Consider the following 23,386-nt stretch of genomic DNA (forward strand, 5'->3'; position numbering starts at 1 on the left):
TACGAAACAAAGGTTTCAGATTTGTATTAATGGTCTACCCAACATTTGTAAATAATTTTCTGTTTAATAATAAAATGCATTTTTACTGTGAAAAAAAACTACTTAATCTGCCTCTCGCTGCACATAAAATGCATCAGATTTTACAATGATGACGTCATGTCGACAAGTGCTTTGCGATCAATGACTTGTTTATATCTTGCTGTGTGAGATTTAACTAACGACAAAAATGACTGCAGTGGGAAGTTTTGATGTAGTTCATTACTCTTATGCAGTTTAAAATCGTAAATTATTCCATCCTCTGTTATTGTGAGGAAATGCTATTTTTATGTGATGTCACAATTAACATTTCCCGTATAATTTAGGCCCGCCCCCTTTGTTCAGTCTCAACGGAGCTGCGTACCTGCAAAACATGATCCATCTGCTTAAAACACAAACGGATTGTACAGAGATGTATACCTTTTGTAAACTTTTAAAAGTTGATAGACCGCCCATCTCTCAATGTCTTACTTGTTTAGATTTTCTATGTGAAGAGTGAGTGACATCAAGACATACCTTTACCACCATCACTAAAAACCATAAATCATTGACGGAACTATGGACAGGGCAGCAGAATGATAAAATAAAATGTTTTACAGTGTTCGAAAAACCGCCACTTGCATAAATATGAGGATCTGCGATTCTTTTGTATCCAATGAAATAAAGCAACATGCCGTGATTGTACAATACTGGAACACAGGAGTCACGACATCAGACTTATTTCAGACGTACAAAAAAAGGGACGATATAATAAAACATTTTCACAATGAATCGACAATGAAGCTATGCACATTGGGAAAAAACAGAGACCTGATAAAATCAAAACGGACTAAACTTAGTTCAACATAAACCCAAATTTAAAACAACGTCACACAAAAGTGTAGAGAAGCAGTGAGCAAAACAGACAAAGGAAAAAATAAAATACTGATGGATCTTCAAAATGTAATGGCACCAAGAACACAGTGTCTCAGAAGATGATTTGAAAAAAATATATATGTGGATAGTAAAATATTGATGAATCTTTACAGTTTTTTTTTACATGATACACAAGGGAAATGACTGTGAATTTGTATATCTATTGGATGACATTTACGAAACATTCAAAGAACTTGCAAAAGTTATACTTCAGAGAATTTGTTGCTGGGAGGCATACCAAATTTAACCACTCAAATAATAGCATTGCGTGGATAGATGAAAGTCAGTTAAATTTTTTTGCTATAGACGAAGCTAATGAAAAAAACAAAATGGTCTCCATTTCATCTGGTGAAATACTGAAATCTGTGTTGGGATACCAGCCTCTAGCTGTCTCTGTTTAGAGAGATAGAATAACTTGTTTGCCAATAAACAATAAGTTGATATCTTATAGTCGTGATTTTGTTGTGCAAAAGACACTCTCTGGCATATCAGCGCTGATTGCAACTCTTCCAAGTTTGAATGAATTAATGTGGACATCAAAATCAGTTATTTATTTTGAGAAGGAAAATATTGTGACAGAAATACCGATTAAAGGTATTCATCCAGGTGCATGCTTGCTGCCTACCTAATGGATCATACGTAGTTTCAGACACAGTTAACCAATGTTTTGGTTTGATAAATATGGAAGGCAGTTTAACTAGAACTTTGCATTGTCATCCAGGATCGATATCTTTTGATAAATACTATGATATATTTATCTCTGATTAAAAAAAAAAATCTATTGTTATATTCCACATTACAGAAACTTATAAAGGAGAATTCTTTGTAGAGGACAGACCAAGAAACATATCTATTTTGAATGATAAATTACTCGTTGCAACTGAGACCTATACTAGTATAATATACTATAATAAAATGTATGATATAATTTTTACATAAATTTACTTTCTTTCTCGATGTATGAAAATAAAAAAAAAAAATATGAGGATGTTCTTGATATTCTTATCTTGACAAACAATTAAGGAAAATTAATGAAATCATAGACATTGAAGGGAAAGCAAGCTCATATAATTAAGAAATAAATAACAAGTTTAAAAACTTCAATGGGAATTGAAGTGGGTCGGTCACGTGATCAAATCCTGTGAAGGCCGAAGGCCTTCTCAGAAGATTTGATCACGTACCGACCCACTTCAATTCCCATTGAAGTTTTTAAACTTGTTATTTATTACTTATATATACATTTGAGACGGACAATCGAATGTAATCGAATATAAATATTCCACTAACTGCACGTCGTAGATTTTGACTAATTACGCTAGGTGTAAATCGGCTTGAAAAGCGGTTACGCTTCAAATTCATCTGGCAAAGGATTCTGCTTTGAAGGAAATATTCTGTGAAAGGCTACTTGTGATCAATTATAGTGAGCGTATTGGTGTCTTGGAATTTTTGTATTCATGAGAACCCATATTCGATGTTTAAAAACACAAGAAACACGTCCGATGTTTGATAATAAAAAGTTGGAGGAATTGCGGTCGGAAAGGGATGGATGGAGACACTTGTCCGGACCAGATAACTTGAAATCAAGTACAAAATTTGATCAAAAACATAAAATCTACGATTTCAGTAAGGCATATTTATTAATTTATGATGTTGACATGGAGACACTGGCGACAGCTTACATTGTTCAGACAACGTCACAACGATCTCGATGATGGAGGTGTGCCTACCGAACTTCCAAAGTGCAGTGTTTGTCAGCTGTTTGTGGCGTGATTGCACTACATTGATATTTTTCAACAGATTTTCAAATTTATTGTGAGTAAAGTTTAATGAAAAAAAAATTATAGCATTCAGAGGTCTGCGAGAAAAATAAGGGTAAACGTAGAGACTATGCAGCTCAGACATGAAACTTATAACACGTAGTTTTCTATTCTCTATGTAAAATCGATCAAGAACTGTATTAAATACTCGTTTACATTGTAAATAAAATGATTATTATTTTACTTGCGTATTTTGTACATTTTTATGCATGAAAAACATGCTATATTGCTTAGTGGAGTAAGTCTTTTTATGTAGATATTACTGCGCTGTGTGATTAGGTCACGTAATGACCTATGACCTTCGAAAAACTTCATACAGGTATGAAGATATTAACTCTCTGCATGTTTATATAATAGAGAGATACCACAAATGTATATATTCCGAAAAGAAGTCAAAAACTTCTACAATATTGCATATTCTGTTAAACAGTCTCAGAAAAAAAGTAAATAGTTACATGTACATTGTATATATATATATATATATATATATATATATATATATATATATATATATATATATATATATATATATATATATATATATATATATATATATATATATATATATATATGTAGTATTGTATTATATTTAATGCCACAATACTGAAGCTGCTTCACAGTCTTCTTTCTATCTTTTAACTTCCTTCATTTTTTGAAGTTTTTTTTTCTTTATCAGGTTTTCTCTTCTCCACCTTCCAACCCCATGTAATGTTTCCCGACGAGACTTTTGCTGACCAGTTAGTTTTCTAATTTGCGCATAAGGTCCATTTTTGTACCATTACATTGTCGTTTTGAAGTATAACAACAAAGTCTATGACTCTTTTAATTATAACTATATAAACAGTAATAAGAGGGGAACTGAGAGAACATATCGTGATGTTCAAGTAAACGAAGTCCATATGATTACTTCCTTAGTGTTTCATAACGAATGAATATAAATCTAGCTACACCGAGAAAAGGAAGGGCCAACAAATCTTCTAATATAGTGTTTCTAAATAAATGCAGACTAAATCTAAGCCAATGGGGGAAAATATGATTTGTAAATAGACCTTTGATAAAGCTTTTGTTTTTAAAAAGCCTGCAGCTAAAATTGGTCATTGAACTGATCTCTTATCACATGATTAGAAACAGATTACCAGGCTTGATATTTTTCCTTCCCTTTTCTCGGCAAGGACAACATGGCAAAAATGTGTCGCCATACCTTCTTATTGATTTGCACCTTTTCATATAATCGGAAAGTGTACAGATGCCATATCAAAGTTCATGGTACCCGGTTGAAGGTAAGCAACGCAATTTTCAAAATAAATCTATGACAATTTATTGACATGTGTTTTGTATCTCTTAGATCTAACATTTTTAAACCAACTTTATAATAATTAAGCTACATTATACATACAAAAGCAATCTCGCTTAAAAACTAAATTAAGATCAGGATTTATTTTTTCTTGTTCATATATGATCTTTTGAATTAAAGAAAAACTTGCATTCACTTCGGCTTAGAGAAAAACATTGTAAGATCCTTAATATAACACTTTTGGCACTCTCACTTCTGTTTCCCAAATTTTAGTATAGGGGAGGAACAACAAGTTAAGGTATGTCACTCCTGACATAAATTATATCAAGGATTTTTTTAGAAGTATTTTTTAGATAACAACTCAAATATAATGATTCAAAATCGCAAAGAAAACTGGAGGTTAGGGTGCGTCTTACTGAGCAAACCGTACAATTAACTTGACCTTTTTCACTTAAATTGTATAAATTGTAACATTAAGGTTTATCCCTTTAATTTTAATCATACTTTGTCTGATGTAATCATGGCAATAAATATAATTTTATTTTATGTTACATTGTTTGAATAATATTTACTTTTGAAAAAATCCTGCAAATTAATGCGCGAAAATTACTGTGTAACCTTTTTGCACTAAAAACTATCAGATATGGTGTATTAAAAATGTAAAAAGACAATAAATATTTTATTGTATCAAGCTTTGACTTAAAACGTTTCGTGTAGTGTAAATTATGAACAAAAACGTTGAGGCCATTGATGTTAATTTTGTTTGTTTGTATGTTGTTTAACGTCCCTCTCGAGAATTTTTCACTCATATGGAGACGCCACCACTTGCCGGTGGAGAGCTGCAAATTTTGTCCTATACTCGGCATTTACGGCCATTGAGCAGTGAGGGCTCTTTTTCGTACCAGCACCTACTGCGACACGGGACCTCGGTTTATACGGTCTCATCCGAAGGACCGGTCTCCACGTCCCACAGTGGGATTCGAACCCGCGACGTAAGGATCAACTCCTTACGCCGCGACTCTAGAGCAGATGCTCTAACCACTGCGCCACGCGGGCATGTAAATTCTGAGATAATGGTAAAAATATGCAATGATCAGGCAAAAAACAATATAAATTTTATCTTGACTTCTTCAATATATTTTCATTTCTTGGAAAAGTCTGTTGATTGAATGTGTAAATTTTGTTCTAAAAATATTAATTGCTATATAAAAGTAGCATATGGATTCAGTGACATCCGTAAACTGTAATATACTTAATTTTTGTTAATAAAACATAGAATCATTTAACATGTTTAATGAATTTTTTTTCTCTAAATGATTAAAAGTTCGATTCCAGAAGTACATTCTGTACATTGATTACAGTTATTGCCCTGATACATTTTAGCGACTCTCTTGGTAGCTTAAACCTTATGCATGATAATGTGTAATAAGAGTTCTTGAATTATTTGTTTAATTATTTTATAGGCGCATTTTTAAATTTCTAATATTCGACTTCATGTTTGATTTATTATAAATTATTTTCAAAACATGAAAATTGAATATTTCAGATCGTGTTATCTTTCCATCTTTTAATTTTGATAAATATATTTCTGCTTTTCGTATGCCAGTCAGTGTACCAATAGTAATATTTTAAATGATATGCTTCGATAGCGAAATATATTTGACATACATTAGCATCTTTTCTCTCAGCCAAAGTTATGAATATTCTGATGATTCTTTAGTTTATACTGTAAAACCTATCATCTCATGTGAAAAGTAGAAAACAATCAAAATTTAAGTTGTCAAAATAATTTCTAAATATACGCAAAATTACGAATAAGTTGCTTTTTAATGATTCATAACTTGATCTGTATAATACTTTTTTTTACAGTTCCTTGAGTACACAGAAGTTTCAATGTCATCTTTATTTTACATGTAATTTATCGAAATGGACTCAAAGGCAACGTCTCAACTTGATGGTCACCTGAAATGTTCTCTCTGTTCCGATTTTTTCACAGATCCAAAGACACTGCCTTGTTTACATACTTTTTGTAAGACCTGTATTTTAAGTTACATGGAACAGGATCGTGCAAACAAACCATCCAAATGTCCAGTATGTTTTGAAACCTTTATAAAGAATCTAGATGATATCAAAACCAATACCTTCCTACAAAACATGATCCATCTGCTTAAAACACAGACGGAATGCACAGACCTTATGTGTTCCTTTTGTAAGATTTTGGGAGACATTAGACCGGCAGTCTCTCAATGTCTCACGTGTCTGGATTTGCTTTGTGAAGAGTGTGCAACATCAAGACACACATATACCACCATCACTAAAGACCATAAAGTAGTGTCTTTGAGGGAAATACGGACAGGACAACACAATGATGAAATAAGATCCTCGCAGTGTTTAGAAAACTGCCACTTGCACCCAAACGAGGGGCTGCGATACTTTTGTATCACATGCAAAACAGCAGCATGTTCTGATTGCGCAATCTGGGAACACAAAGGTCATAACACTCGACTCATTTCAGACGTAAGAAAAGAAAAGGAAATTGTAATAAAACAATTACACAATGAAATGACATTGAAATTATACACCTTGGAAAAAAACAAAGACTTGATAAAATCTAAACAAAGTAAACTTAGCTCATTGAAAACTCAAATACAAAACGACATCACGAAAAAGTGTTCAGAGGCTGTGAGCAAAATAGATAGAGGAAGAAATAAAATACGTATGCAGCTAGAGAATATAATGACACCGAGAACTCAGTCTCTTAAAAATGGATTTGAAAAGATATCAAAAGAATGTAAAAATATTAAAGAATCATTACAGTTTTCTGAATTGATGCAAAAGGGAAGGGATTGCGAAGTTGTTTATTTATTAGATGACATTTACGAAAGGTTGCAAAACCTTGCAAAAGCTGATAGTTCAGATAAATGTCTTTTGGAAGACATACCAAATTTAACGATTCAAATAACAGAGTCACAAGTAGAACTACTAGAAAACAAATCCCAGTCACCATTAACGTCTTCAAAAAGCGACACTTGTGGAAAGTGTATTCCTAAGGAATCCGATGAAAATACAAACCTGTCTGATTTCGTATCTCATTCTTCAAAAGCAGTGCAGACAGCAGAAGAAGACTTTGAAATCACAAACAAAAATATAGAAGTAAGAGTGGGACGCAGAAAATACAAATTCAATTTGCTTAGAATTTTGTATTTAACAGAAACGGATGACATGTTTAAAACGTTGAAACCAATATATAGTGGGATTGCATGGGTAGATGACAATCAGTTTGTTGCTGTCGATAAAGTTAATGCAAAAATCAAAATGGTTTCCCTTTCATCTGGCACAATATTGAAATCTGTTGTAGGATACCAACCACTAGCTGTTTCTGTTTGGAAAGATGGCATATCTTTTCTGTCGGTGAACAACCAAATGACATCCTTTAGTCGAGATTTCGTTGTGCAAAAAACACTCTCTGGCATATCCGCTGTATTTGCATCCCTGCCAAGTTTGAATCAATTGATGTGGACATCAAATGCAGTAATTTATTTCCAGAAGAATAATTTTGTAACATAAATACCTATGAAAGATCTTCCTCCAAATGGATATTTCTTACGTCATGCTTGTTGTCTTCCGAACGGATTATATGCTGTTTCAGACATGATTAATCGATGTGTTTATTTGTTAAGTATGCGTTGTGAATTAATCGAAACCTTATATTGTTATCCTGGATCAATATCTTTTGATAAATACTATAATATATTTATCTCTGATTTTGAAAATTCATCTATTGCCGTTTTCGACATTGAAGGGAATTATAAAGAAAGATTGCATGTGGAAGAAAGACCTATCAGCATATCTATTTTGAATGATAAATTACTAGTTGCAACTGAGAACAAAGTTTTATTGTATGATGTAGTTTTTACATGAATTAAATTATTATGTAATAGTGTTTACGTTTTAAAAAGGTGGTGTGTGCTCGGTATTCTTATTATGTATTATGACTATCCTTAATCTCGTTTTCGACTCGGGGACTACAAGTAATATTTTCTGTAAATCAGTATATTAATGTTAAATAAACATTATCCTATAACAAGGGGGGGGGGGTTACGATTAGAACTTCTTTTATTAACCCTGAATGTAGGATTGGATGAAACTTAGAGAACACAGAAATACATGCTGGTTGCTTCTATGTAAGTAAATGATATTAAAAAGGATAAGTTAAGTAACTTATCCTTTTTAATATCATTTACTTACATAGAAGCAACCAGCATGTGTTTCTGTGTTGTGCTACATCCTGCAGCTATCAAAAACTTATACATGAGAAGAAGACACTAACTGTGGCATTCAACTCGACATTTAGATATATCGACGATGTATTCTCAATTAACAATATTTACTTCCATTCATATTTCGACCCGATATATCCCAGTCAAATTGAAATAAAATATACCACAGAGTCTGACACGTTTCATATTTAGATAGAAAAATACCTTAATGGACTTTTGAGCTTGATTACTGTTCGTTATCTCCACATTTCACTCAGTTACATGTAATTGAGCCAGTGCACATGTGACCCAGTAGACTAGATATGCATATTAATGTTATTGTGATTTAACTTCGACAGGTGATCTTGCATTCAAAGGTTATATAGTAGAACCAATTTCAATTTATTAATAAAATGTGCAGTAAACAAGAAATTGATATGGAAAGATGATTAATGGTGACCTGTAGATGTGCAATAACGTTTCGGAATTTTTATTTTCACCCTGAATTTTCAAATGGGGGGGGGGGGGGAGGGGCAATGATGTTTAAAGTCTTAATGTCAAAGGTTTCATTATTTATGGTCTGGTTTGTCTTTTTTCTTAATTTGACATTGAATGAAGAAAGGGTCAAGGTAAAAAAAATTGATGCATCATATCTGGTGTCAATGTCTTCTATCCATGTCCCAAATTTAAATTCATAACGTCAAAGGCTTCTCAGATTATGCCCTGAATTATAAGTTCATGTAAAAGATTGACCTTGACTTTATAAATGAATCAAGGTAAAAAAAAATTCGTTGGCATGCACCATTTCTCTATACAACCTCTCCATGTTCCAAGATTTTTAATGTCAAAAGGTTCTTTAGTTATGGCTTGAAGCTGTTTTTCTCAATTTGACCTTGAATGAAGAAAAACTATCGGTGAATTAGAGGTTGATGGTTAAAAAGCTAACAAAGAGTGTCTAAAAATTAAATTAAATGTAGAACACAGCAAGCGCGGATTTAGACAGACATTCACTACCGTCAGCGAGAGAGAGAGAGATGGAGGGAGTTTCGATCAGTTGATAAGTTGGAGACATACAATAAAAAAAAAACCCAATTCTTTTCGATCCTTGATTAAATTGTAAATAAGTATATCATAAAATGTTTACATTGTTTTCTTTCTAACATTCGCTGACATATAGAGCGGGGGAAGGGGGTGGGTGTGGATTTAAAATGTCCCTATTGTTTTGTACTTTTGTTTATTAGAGTTTCAATTTCAAGTAGATATAGACGTTCGTTTATCATGCCAATTTGCGAGAATGACAAAGCGAGTGAACATTTGTCAAAACAAAAGAATAACAACGATTAAAGGTAACTGAAAACATCGCAGTGTCAAGTGATAAACAAACATCATGCATTCACATTAAACCCTTGCCACCTTGTGAACGTGCAATATTTGTTTTTAAATATTTATAATACATCTTTGATACGAAATCTAATCTAACCTTACTAAAATCGATAAGTAAGGACGTCAACTTTAATATATATATTTAATTAAAAATGTAACTGATTCATTTTTTAGCAATATGCGTAAATAATTTAAATGTGAAAAACTAGCGTTATTCATGAGAAATATGGTGAACATAAGTTTGACTTAGCTAAGACCTCGCTAAGTTCGTTTTATGTTACGGTTTGAGATATACTTAAGGTGAAATATCCCTCTGCTCCAAATTTCACGATTTTTTTTTTAATTTCCAACTTTGATTCTCATTAACAACAATAGCATTAGATTCAAATGTAAAATAGTTTGAAGTTTGAAGCGGTGCTTACTTTTTCACAAATTAATATTATATCTAATCATGATTTGAAGAAAATTTGATATCGTAAATAGAAAGATCAATATTTTTTTATCTCACCCTAAAATTATAAAAAATGAGGTATATATGAAAATAATATATACTATAATATCTATCAAATTCATATTAGAAAACATAACGAAGCGTTGCTCTTTTAATCAGAATATCACATTGTTTTCTGTGCTTGTAAAATAAAAAAATAATGCATCCATCTACAAGAGTTATCTTTCCATCTACAGGAGTTATCGTTCTTCAAAATATTTCTAGTGAAAAAAAAATTGATTAATTGAATGTAAAAAGTCTGGTTAGTCTGCATCTGATTTTCTGTAAAAATTAAAAGAATTATCTGTTAAGAGATATAATTATCTCAATTTTAACAGTTTAAAGGAACTGAATATAAATGTTTAAGGTAAACTATTATAAGTAATTAATAAAAATATAGCAATAGAAAATAGAAATCAATATTTGTAACTATGTTCGGATTAAAGCAGGCCCTGAGATTGTGCTTAAGTCATACTTATGTCCTACTTAAGTCAAAAACTTAGCAAGCTTTATGTTACGAGCGCCTCAATCGTAAGACCCGTGATTTTTGTTTGCTATAATGATGACCGTTTTTCAGAAAGTGCCAAGTTTTCAATATTTTTTTTTAAAGATCAGATTTGACCCGACCAAAAAATTCCCATTATTTGACATTTTTAACGACATTCAAAAATTCCACTATTTATACTTTCTAATCTATTTATGGGAAGCATTTTTACATAAACATATATTCATTAGCTTAAGGGTGTCACTTTTTATCACAAGAGAGAAAGAACCATATGTGGAATATTATTAAAAGATCCCAATTTTCAAGTGTTGCAGAATATGTCACCAAGCCAAGAACTCTATAGTCTCTAATAATCTGTATACATGTAACAAGTACTAGTATTTAAAGTGCAGGAAATCTATACACTGCTATAGCCATTGATGCATGTACACTGGTTAACAACTAGGCAGTCATAACATTATCGTCTTCTCTACATCTGGGTTCCTAAAATATGGTAAGTAAACGATATTTGAGCGTTAACCTGTTTTATTTTTTAAGATGAAGCTTAAACTAAGTTCATCGAGAGGAACAAAAAAATATGTACATACTTCCTCTCACAATGTAACCTGGCTGATGCTTTGGGTCACCTTGGAAAACAAACTATGGTTTGTGTTTCTGAATCTCTGACAGAATTTACATAATATTTGAACAACTTTACTTTGGTATAATCAGTTCTTACAAAATGGCACTAACGGAAAACATTGGATTCAACGAACAGTAACGATAGCAAATAATTAAACGTCATATAAACGCCTAAACGCAAACCTTGATTTTCTGTTGAAAAATCATCCTGATTTTTTCTTTCCTTTGTATGTTTTTAATTAGAATGAGACGAACTTTTTAGTATTGTATACATTGTATATATAGTGCATTGGCTCTATTCATTTACCCAGGCAACTTACCCAGTTCATTCACTGATGTACCTACTGATTGACATATTTAGTATTTGGGGTTATAATAACATAATTTATGGTTAATATTCAAAGAATATTCATATTTTAAACAATGCATTCAGTTATATTTCGCTTAAACTGAAAAAAAAAATTAAATAGACTAGTGTTTGATCTTTGTACTGTACTATTTATAGGAAAATCTATGACATGGAAGGGCAATCTATAATCAGAAACGCAGAGCACCTTAAATGTTTCATATGTTTGACGTTTTACACAGAACCAAAAACATTACCATGCCTGCATTCATTCTGTGAGACTTGTATTCTAAATTGTTCTGAAAAAAAAATATTTAATTGCCCCCTGTGCTGGAAGGCCTTTGTGATACAACCTAATGATTTAAAAACCAACGGGTATCTGCAGAACATGATTGATCTTTTCGAAACGCTGACGGATTCAACAAACCATGAATGTTCATTTTGCAAGGTCAAATTTAAAGAAATCAAGCCAGCCAACTCTAGATGTCTAACGTGTTTAGAATTCCTTTGTAAAGAATGTGCAAAATCCAGACATGCTTTCAACTCTTTCACTATGCATCACCATGTAGTGTCTTTGTCGGAAATAAGATCTGGAAAGTATTATGAAGAAATAAGATCGGCACAGTGTAAAACAAAGTGCACCCTGCATCCAAACAGAGTTATGGAGTATTTCTGTATTTCATGTGAAGCTTTTGCTTGTTGTGATTGCAAATTTTTACAACACAAGAACCATAAAGTTAAACTCATGTCTGATTTAAGAACAGAAAAAGAAAACATCATAAAAAATCTATCTGACGATTTAAAATTTAAATTGTCCACTTTGCAGGAAGACAAAAAGTTAATTGATTCTAGAAGAGACGATGTTTCAGCGATGAAAATAAAATTACGTGAAGATATAATGCAGAAATGTTCGGAGGCAGTAAGTAAAATAGATAGAAAACGAAATAAAATGCTGCAAGATTTAGAAGGATTTGCCGAACCAAGGATACAATCCCTTCAAAAAGAAGATAACAGATTATCTAAAGTGGCAAAAAATATTGAAGAATCTTTACATTTTTATGAAATTATGCAAAATGGAAATGACTATGAAGTTTTTCCTTTATTCGAAAAAATTCAAGAGCGCTTCCAAAGCCTCAAAAAAGAAAGTACTTTAAATAATTCTGAGTGTTTACTCGAAGAGTGTTTGCCGCAGATTGGGATTCATGTAACGGAACCAGAGTTAGAATTGACATACAATGATAAAATCACGGATAGCGATTTGTATCGTGAATCGGGGGATCCAAGTGACAATTCAGATAGTTCTTCATCCGAGCAAGCATCGGACGATGACGAGGAAACGGAAAGCATTTCCGTTACATTAGTAAGGGAGATTTACGTGAAAATATACTCCGATTCTGAGAGACCCGTTTTTAGTGGTATTGCATGGATTAACAACAACAAGTTCGTAACAGTGGATAAAGCTAATGAAAAAATCATAATGTACTCACTGTCATCTGGTAAAATATTGAAATCAATTAAAAATTCCAAAGCATTAGCTGTTTCTGTTTGGAAGAATGGCATTTCTTGTTTGTCAACTGACAATGTAATGTTAGACATCAGTCGAGATTTCAATCTGCGGGACACTCGTCATGGGATATCATCGCTGTGTGCAACCTCTCCATCTTTAAATCAAATGATATGGGTAGAAAAAACAACAATATATTCTCAAAACAAAAATGCTGTGAAATTACTACCTGTGAAAAATATGCCTGAAGATTCACATCCTTGTTTTCTGCGGCATGCTTGTTGCCTACCAAATGGATTGTTCGCAGTCTCTGACACAGCAAACCAGCGAGTTTACTTAATTAAAGAAAACGGAATTATATTTAAAACCCGATATTGTAATCCAGGATCGATAGCTTTCGATAAATATGACAATATATTTATATCTGACTATGACAGGTACTGTCTAGTTGTTTTTGACATGAATGGCGTTCATAAAGCAGATTTATATATAGACGAGAAACCAAGAAGCATATCTATATTGGAGAACCAACTACTTGTTGCCGCTGGTCACAAAATTTTGTTATATCACGTCGATTTAATATGAGTTATATCACTGAAACTGTTGTGAAAAACATATACTTTTTCTGATTTCAGAACTGACCCTTATTTGATATTATCCATGTTCTTATTTTTTTTTTGTTCACAATTATGTGTAATTAAAATAAGAAAGACTGTACTGAACAAGAAAAGAACAGAAAATCTTACTTGTTCATTTAATATTCATACACATAAATAATAATCATCATATTTATGTGAAATATATCCATTTTGTTGATAAGTTTGCAGAAGAATCCAAATTCTGATTCTAATGCATACATGTAGTATTTAATCAAAAGGAATTATACAGAGAGAATGGATATATTTGAATTGATACTTTCACTATCCATTAAGTCGAAAGGTGTATATGTATATTCGCAAGGTTATATATGTTATTTAAACGAGTTTGATATAGTGAATATAAAACCACTTATTATCTTATTATTATCTTCATGTTAATTTCTGTCCATCAAAATTCTGAGGAAGTTCTTAAACACACTTCGTCTGATTGATGTTCTGTTTCGTTGACATATATGACCCATGTTCATTATTGTTCACTCATGAAATAACTGGATACCTTTTTGCTTCTTTTTTAAATAAAAAAATAACAATAAAACGGTTTCTTTGTTTTTACGCTAAAGGACGGTTGCAACACTGCAGAAAAAATTATTATCTGCAAAGGGATGCTCTGCTTGGCAGTACTCTAGTTCGGTAATTTAAGAGCTTATGCCTGCGTGATATATATTTATTTCATTGCTTGATTTTATCTATGTTACGCACGAAAACAACTTGTAGTCAACATTCTCTAAATCAGAGACAGATCAAAAAAATATTCATATGAAACCTTGATCATTTATTGCTCTATTACCATCGCGGGCCATGATTTTAATAAACTTTAATCTCCACTAGGTCAAGAAGTTTTCACATGTTTAATTTTTCTGGCCCGGTGGTTCTTGAGAAGATTCTAAAAACATGTTACAAAATTTTCATTTATTCCTAAGTATCTTTCCTTAAACGAGGCTTGGCTCTTCATTTGAACAAACTTGAATCCCTTTCAACAATGGATGCTTGTGAACAAGTCCGTTATATCCAATTTAAAAAAGAAATCGATGAAATTAGACTACTTTTCAATCTTGTCATCATGAGTGCATATACTTATTCTAAATTACACTTATTTTGAACAAGCCTTTTTCTCTTTATTTGTGTAATGTTCGGGAAAAAATAATGATACTTCAAATTACACTTGCTTCTGAAATAGATTCTAATTTACACACTTTAACATTTTGAAGGATGGGGGGGGGGGGGGATTTGGACGAAGGTAAGTGTTTGTGTCCATTATACAGATTTATATAGATGTATTTATCCGTATTGTCCAATACTGGTACATATGATCGGAGAGCGCACCACAGGATTCCACTTTGTCCACAGTCACTGTACTACAGTATCATCCAGCTGATTCCATCTTCTCCACTATTCTTGGGGAGAAGCAATGTTTTTAAACATTTGTGTTGCAGTGAGTTGTTATGAAACACTCTGAGTTATTCAACTGGCAGTTTGGTACTTTCTTATCCTCTATGTGGTTACTAAGCTTGATAGCTCGGATTTTCCTTTTGTGTTGTAGGAAACTAAGTTGCTGGATGTTGATATTAGCCCCTTTATCGTCTTATATTTTCATACACTTATCCTTTATTTCTTATGAAAACCATTGCCGTTAATCAGTCAGTAAATGACACTAAGCTAGCTACCTGCATAGATTTCTTGAGCAAAGGCTGTTCCATCAATTATACATATATAAATATAAACAATAAAATGTCTTTGTTTGTTAGTACGGGAATTAATGTCGCAGCTATTGCAGAAAAAATTTACGTGTACGCGGGTTATGTATTTTTTCTGCAACAGTTGCGACATTAATTCCCGTACTAACAACCGAAGAAAGCATTTTATTGTATAAATAAAAAGGAATTTCAGCTATAGCTCCTGCTCATGTACTATTAGGAGATCTAGGTCTACTAGCATCTTGATGAACGGATCCAGGCTTCTAGACTTATAGCCATGACTAATGAAGCGGCAGTTCGGTGCTGTGGAATCTCTCTCTATATTGGCTCTAGTATATTGTTCCTAAATAATATGGCACTATACTCTAAGGTTGAGCGTACTAACGAGATGTAAGATTTATTCAACATAAGGTGGAGTCTACGGTGGAGCTTGCCTTGCTACATGCAATGTTTTGTGATTGCTCTATTTTAGATCACTCGAAATAATAATACCAAGGTTATTGTTATGTGGCACAAACTGACGTATATGCTTATTTAGAGAATTTATAGACAATGAAAGATGTGGATTCCTGCTGAGTAGGTAGCTCTTCTTGGTATTAAATTACATGTCCCTCTTAGAAGCCCAAGTATATAGATGTTTAAATCAGTTTAAAATTAAAGTGTAATCTGGTCTTGGGGTGATCGTATAGGCCAGTATATCACACAACCATCAGCAAAGGGTCAAGCTTTTGAAGTTAAGTATTATGGTGCAGGTCATTTATGTGAAAAGAAAACAATATCAAAGTATGGTCCTTTGACTGGAGCACACCGTTTTGACTGCAAGTGAAGCATCTCCTTTCACAACATAGGACGTCAAACGTGAGCAGAGAAAAGAGCTGATTCAGTACAATAAGGGTCCTTGTACACCGTATGCCGTAGTGTTTCAACTTATAAAGTAGTTTATCTTAACAACAGTATCAAAACTTTAGGGACATCTAAAATAATTGTCAATTTGTAGGTTTTGGTCAAGTTTCGAGAAAATTGGTCGATTGCAATGGCGAATTGTGATTCAAATGAGAAACCCAACCGTGCGGAAGCCGTGATTTTGATGGATAAGCACGTAATCCTTCTCAAAGTGGGTAACATATGTTGACACACTATATGATCTAATAGTTTGGATATAATACAAGTTGGAGGTTTGTAGTTTTCTAGGAGGATACAATCCCCTTTCTTGAAGTAGGTGACACTTTTGCTGTGGTCCAGTCTGAAGGAAGGCAACCGGTATCCATCCATCTTTGAAATAAATGCAAAGTCGGGTGCGCTCATTTAGGTTTGTTGTTAGGTCTGACTGCTGTTGAGATTTGTTATCTTCAATTCTTTTCAGTATCTCTGTTGGCAATTATATTATGTTACTTATTTCACTTCCTTTTGTGGTTGAGGGAACATCTTTGGTAATGGTTGTAGTAATCACAAAGCTGAACTGTTTGAGCAAAAATCGGCTTCTGATATACTTTCACTAATAATTTACCTCCATCTTTAAGCTAGTGTTCTCTCGTTTCTTTGATTTTATACATATCCATAAGGGTTAACTGTTCGTCTGATTACGTTCTTCAATTGCCATATTTTTGAAGTCCCACTCTGCCTTTTGGAATGCATGCATGTACGCCCTATGTGATAAATCTGTAGGTTGTTGATTTTAGGCTTGTCTGCATGTGCAAAAGAATTTTACTGCAAAAAAGTGTTTCAGCTTTCTATTCATACAGGGTCCCATTTAATTTGTTTATTAAACATTCTAGATGAAACAATATCTGATACCTATCCTCCTTGTGCCTGGTGGCACATAGGGCATGGCGTCTCCACTCATTTCTACTGGCTTCTAACTGCTCTTCTTGCTGCATTCCAAGGCTGCCATCCAGCACCTGCCTTTTCCCTTTCTACTGTGCGGCGCCGTGTTGTTTTTTGGTCGCCCACGCTTTCTTCTTCCTTCTATCAACACGAGGTTACAGTCACTGGTTGGTTCCTTTCTCAGTGTATATCCAATAAACTTCCATCTTCTCCTGTTTATACTTCCTCGTTGATCGGTCTTTTCCTTGTTCTCTGTGAATCGCTTCTTACTCGATCTTCCCATTCTATCTTTGTTATCGTTTTCAAGCATTTGTTCTGTAATTGTCTTACTTAAGTTACTCTCAATATGTTGTCTCCTTTGATCATTTTCCATGTTTCACTTCCATATATGGAACCTACACTCTTTATCCAGTAATTGGAATATTCCACTTTTAAACAGGTTGCAGAGTGGTTCCACATTATTTCCTCTTTTGAGCCGAAGGCTCAAGTGAGCTTTTCTGATCAAAATTTGTCCGTTGTCTGTCTGTTGTCATTGGCGGTCGTTGTTGTTGTCGTAAACTTTTTACAATTTCATCTCCTTCTGCAGAACCACTGGGCCAATTTCAAACAAACTTAGTATCCTTGGGTAGAGGCACATAGTATCCTTGAGTAAAAGGAATTCAAGTTTACTCAAATGAAGGGCCACACCTTCTTCCAGGGGAGATAATTAAAAAAAAGTAAAAATTTGGTGGGGTCATTTAAAAATCTTCTTCTTCAGAACCACTGGGCCAGAAAAGATAAAACTTATGTGGAAGCTTCCTGACATAGTGTAGATTTAAGTTTCTTCAAACCATGACCCCCGGGGCTAGGGTGAGGTCACAACGGGCGAACAAACTTTTACATAGGAAATATAGGAAAAACATTTTAAATTCTTCTTCTCAAGAACAGCAAAGCCATGCTTGGTCATATTTATATGGAAACATCCTCAGGTAGTGTAGATTCAAGTTTGTTCAAATCATGACCCCCAGGGGTAGGGAAGGGCCACAGTAGGCAATCAAACTTTTACATAGGATTACATAGTAAAAATCTTTGAACATCTTCTCAAGAACAGCAAAACCCAATCTAATTAAAATTAGATCTTCCATTCGCTCCCTGATTTTTTTATATGTCGCGAGGAGGTTTGTGTACAATGACAATGTCGACAATGAACAAATTTTGATCAGAAAAGCTCACTTGAGCCTTTTGCTCAGTTAAGCTAATAAATGTCTTATGAGCTTTCCTACCTGGGAGCTCATGATAATGCACATGAATGCAAACCATTTATTAATGAATCTCAAGTGAGCTGATTTATGAATTTCAGATGAGTAAAAATGCTCATGGGCTCCTTGATTTATAAGCTTACAGGCATGTTAATTTTCATCTAATTTACATTTTCAGGAGACCGACTCACTGATGAACAGGGCAGGGAGCTCAAAAAGCAATGAGCAATGCAGATTCTGCTAAAGAGAGGCTCGAAGGGTTTATTTCAAAGACAGAGGATTTCCACCGTCTCATGAATTTCTTAGAGATAATTTTTTTTTTCCATTGTGTTGGACAATTTTTCTTACATAAAGCATTAACAAGCTTGAAGAGATTCTTTCCTTGGGTTGTGTACTTTTTAAAATACACTTGTACTTCATTACAATATGAAAACATGGTTAGGATGACCATGACAATTTCTAATATTTTAATGATTCTCTTTCCAGAATTAACTACCAAGCATTGTTTCTTATAATTCCAGAATTAACTACCAAGCATTGTTTCTTATAATTCCAGGCATTACATAAGATGACATTCAGTACGGAAAGTGCCAGTGATTCTGGAACTGTTTATTATTATAGAAATGTCTTGAACATGAGAAATGTCAAAGGAAAAGTGAAGAATTAATACAGACCACACAAAATTTATACTACACTATTTTGGATGGTATAATCATGGCACTTTTCTATGATCATTTTGGGTTAAATGATTTTGATAGTGAGAAAATTTTCAAAATTTTTACGGTGGAGGAAAAATTGCAATGGTTGGATGAAATTTGTGAAGGAATTGTAAAGAAATGGTTTTTTGACAATGGCACAGACATTTGAAAATCCTTAAGAAAAGTACTTTCAGATCCCAATCACCCTGAAAATTATTGGACAGAAAATATCTGTGAAGGCGGTCGAATTAAATGTCAGTTTTGTGAAAAGGATTATGCTTTGGGTCATTACAGTCACATGAATCAAATTAAAGTTCCTAATGTTGTTGTAAAGAATGATAAAACGACCAAAAAAAAATGACTCCGACGAATTACAGGACTACATTTCTCTGCTGTTTAAGTTAACCTTATTGCACAAAAATTTTGATACAGCAGTAGATATGGGAGACGGGGAACGTTCAGTCAGATCTACTAAGTATGAACTGCCCATATATAACCGAACAAAGAAAATGTGTATTCAGACACATCCAGAAAAACACATAATACACAAAATGCACCCTCCTGAAACCAAGCGCCTGTGATGAACATTACTGGAGAAAGATTTTTTCTACAAACAGACCTAAATTATGACCCTTGCGATATTAACTTACTTATCTATAATGTAATTAATAACCTTTGAGGTAAATTGTACGGTGGTACATTTAAGACACGTAATTATTAAAATAATTTTTTTAAAATACCAGGAAAAATTAATCTCGTGAAAACGACATATTCTCTCGTGAAAACGAGATATTATCTCGTGAAAACGACTTATTATCTCGTGAAAAAGTGAAAAGTGAAGACTTAAAATTGTGGAGGAAAATTATTATGCTGAAAATTTAATTGAAGCTTTATTACGTTCATGTACATCCAGATGTCATATTTCATAAAAAAGAGAAATTTTGTACCAAAAGGTAACTATCAAGTGTAAGGACATGTGTTGAATGCTTTGTCTGTTGTTTAATGTAGCGAGAGTACAAATTTAAAAGAATATGTTACTTTGCAGCATATGATTTGAGGGAGAAATAAGCCAAATTAAGTTATGGTAAATCTCTGATGATTCTACATTTTCAGGTTATAATGTTAAAAAATCATACAATAGACAATACCATTGTTAATCAACATTCATGTAGTATAAATTACTCTGTATATTTCTTCATACAAATAGGCCTACAGATCAGCATTTGACATCCTTGGTACTCTGCAAATTTAAAGCTTAACCTGAGAAACTTTACTTTGCAGATTATTCATTGAAATGGATTTGCAAAAAAAGTTCCCAAACACTGAACACCTTAAATGCCCTCTCTCTTCTGATTTTTACACAGACATTTTCCAAGACATGTATATTTAGATATATAGAACGGCATTGTGTTGATAAACCCTCCAAATGTGCAGTATGCTTTGAAACCTTTATAAAGGATCCAGAAGATATGAAATCGAATACCTACCTGGAAAACATGATCCATCTGCTCAAAACACAAACGGATTGCACAGATGAGGTTTGCTCTTCTTGCAAGCTCTCAGAAGATATAAGATCAGCAGTCTCTCGATGTCTTACAAGTTTAGATTTTCTTTGTGAAGAGTGTGAAACATCAAGACACACATTTACCACCATCACTAGAGACCATAAAGTAGTACCTTTGACAGAGGCATGGACAGGGCAACGCAATGATACAATAAGATCCCTACAGTATGTAGAAAACTGTCCCTTGCATACAAACGAGGAGCTGCAATACTTTTGTAACCCTTGTGAATCAACAGCATGTCGTGATTGCACAATATTGGAACATTAGTCTTGTGTCAGATGTAAGAAAAGAAAAGGAAAATATGATAAAACAATTACATAGTGTATTGACATTGAGTGTCTAACTTGGAAAAAAACCAAGAGTTAATAAAATCAGAACAAGGTAAAATTGTTTCAATAAAAACGCAAATGCAAAATGATATCACAAAAAGGTGTTAAGGGACTGTGAGTAAATTACACAAAGGAATGAATAAAACACCGAGAGAGCTTCGCAGTACAGTTAAGGTGACGAATGGAAATATCGGCGAATTTTTTATATAGAAAATACATTCTTTACAAGGATGGGTGATTCTTCCTAGGACTTTACTATTATCGGACAAATGTAATATGGTTGAAAACTACACGTTGGGTACGTAAGATTTCTTATCTAGACTTGTGACGTAATGTGGCAGTCACGTGATTTTAGCAAATATACCTGCAGTATTGAGGTCATCTATAAATTCCAATATTGCAAGGGCATAACCAAGTTAAAAATCTAAGTTTAATTTTTAATTATTTTCAACACTCTTTGTAGTTTGTGAAAAGTGCTGCTAACCTATATAGATTTCTGCTATATAATTGCTAAAATTACGTTTGTTAGACTGTATGTTGAATATTTTGCTGGTCAAGTACATTAAATATAGATATAATTAATTCATTTGCAAGATTTCATCAGGTTCGCAGCACTTTTCAAATATCTTCATATCTCTTGAGTTTATGTGTAAAAGCTTGTCATAATTCATTGAGGGTATGCCCTTGCAATATATCGATTTATTACGACCCTTCTATTACCCTTCAATGTATCTGCATACAAATATTCGGCAGTATCGCTTGTCTAGGAAATGTACGGGAAGTATATGAATAAAATTATAAAATAGACATCGCATCCAAGTTAATGGCATCTTATATATCTTCAAATATATTTTATTTAATTACAAAATACATTTTTCATTGTGTAAAATATAACTTGATCCGCCTCTCACTGCATACAAACTGCGTCAAATTTTACGATATGACGTCACATTGACAAGTGCATTGCAATCAATGAATTGTTTATATATTGCTGTGTGGGATTTAACCAAAGACAAAAATACATGCAATAGTAAATATTGACGTAGTTTAAAGCTATCCAACAGTTTAAAATAGCAAATCGTTTCATTTTGTGGTAATTTGAAGAACATCTAATTTTGTGTGATGTCATAGTAAGCATTTCCCGTTAAAGTTAGGCCCCGCCTCCTTATTGCAGCCTTAACTGTGCTGCGTTGAGAAAATTATGACACCAAGAACAGAGTCTCTTATAAGCGAATTTGAGAGGATATCCAGGTTTTGCAGAAATATAGGAGAATCTTTAAAGTTTTCTGAAATGATACAAAAAGGAAATGACTGTTAAGTTGTACATTTACTGAATGAAATTTACGAAAGATTTGAAAATCTTGCAAAATCAGATATTTCAGATAATTGTCTGATGGAAGACATGCCAAATTTAACGATTCAGATAACAGAGCCACAAGTATAACTAATAGTAAACAAAGCCCAATCACCATTAACGCCTGTAAAAAGGGCACTGTTGAAACGTGTATTTTAAAAGATTCCAATGAAAATGCAAACCTGTCTGATTTCGTAAATTATTCAAAAGCAGTGCAGACACAGAAGAAGACTTTGAAATTAGAAGAGAAAATAAGGGAATCAGACAGAGAAAATATAAAGTCAAACTGCTGAGAAGATTAGATTTAACAGAAAAAGATGATAAGCATAAACCAACTTATAGTGGGATAGCATGGATAGATGAAAAACTAATGCAAAAATCAAATTGGTTTCACTTTCATCTGGCTCAATATTGAAATCAGTTCGAGGATACCAGCCGCTAACTGTTTCTGTTTGGAGAGAAGGAATAACTTGTTTGTCGCTAGACTATCAAATGACATTGTTTAGTCGAGATTTCGTTGTCCAGAATATCTACTCTGTTTGCATCCCTTCCAAGTTTGAATCAATTGATGTGGACTGCAAAATCGGCAATTTATTTTCAGCGGAAAAATGTAGTGACAGAAATACCCTTAAGAGACATACCTCCTACTCCCTTTTTTTTACGTTATGCTTGCTGTCTGCCAAATGGATTATATGTCGTTTCAGACACGGTAAACATTTGTGTTTATTTGTTTAGTATGAATGGTGAATTAATCGAAACTTTGTATTGTCATCCGGGATCAATATCTTTTGATAAATACTATAATATATTTATCTATCCATCGCCGTTTTCGACACAGAAGGGAATTATAAAGAC

The 23,386-nt window shown here is 33.2% G+C and overlaps 2 protein-coding genes across 2 annotated transcripts; both read left to right on the top strand.

The window, feature by feature from the left end:
• Positions 1-5,977: 5,977 nt before the first annotated feature.
• On the top strand, positions 5,978-7,629 carry LOC133201596 (E3 ubiquitin-protein ligase TRIM56-like). Its single transcript, XM_061337392.1, has one exon. It carries the CDS (start codon positions 5,989-5,991, stop codon positions 7,627-7,629), a length of 1,641 nt encoding a protein of 546 aa, XP_061193376.1. The 5' UTR covers positions 5,978-5,988.
• A 4,205-nt stretch (positions 7,630-11,834) lies between these two features.
• Positions 11,835-13,808, top strand: LOC133201597 (E3 ubiquitin-protein ligase TRIM56-like). Its single transcript, XM_061337393.1, has one exon. The coding sequence runs from the start codon at positions 11,839-11,841 to the stop codon at positions 13,753-13,755; it is 1,917 nt and encodes a 638-aa protein (XP_061193377.1). The 5' UTR covers positions 11,835-11,838; the 3' UTR covers positions 13,756-13,808.
• Positions 13,809-23,386: the final 9,578 nt, after the last annotated feature.

The sequence above is a fragment of the Saccostrea echinata genome, unplaced genomic scaffold (assembly GCF_033153115.1).
Source record: "Saccostrea echinata isolate AGI-Se365-2 ecotype Australia unplaced genomic scaffold, CSIRO_AGI_Sech_v1 ptg000045l, whole genome shotgun sequence".
NCBI lineage: Eukaryota > Metazoa > Mollusca > Bivalvia > Ostreida > Ostreidae > Saccostrea > Saccostrea echinata.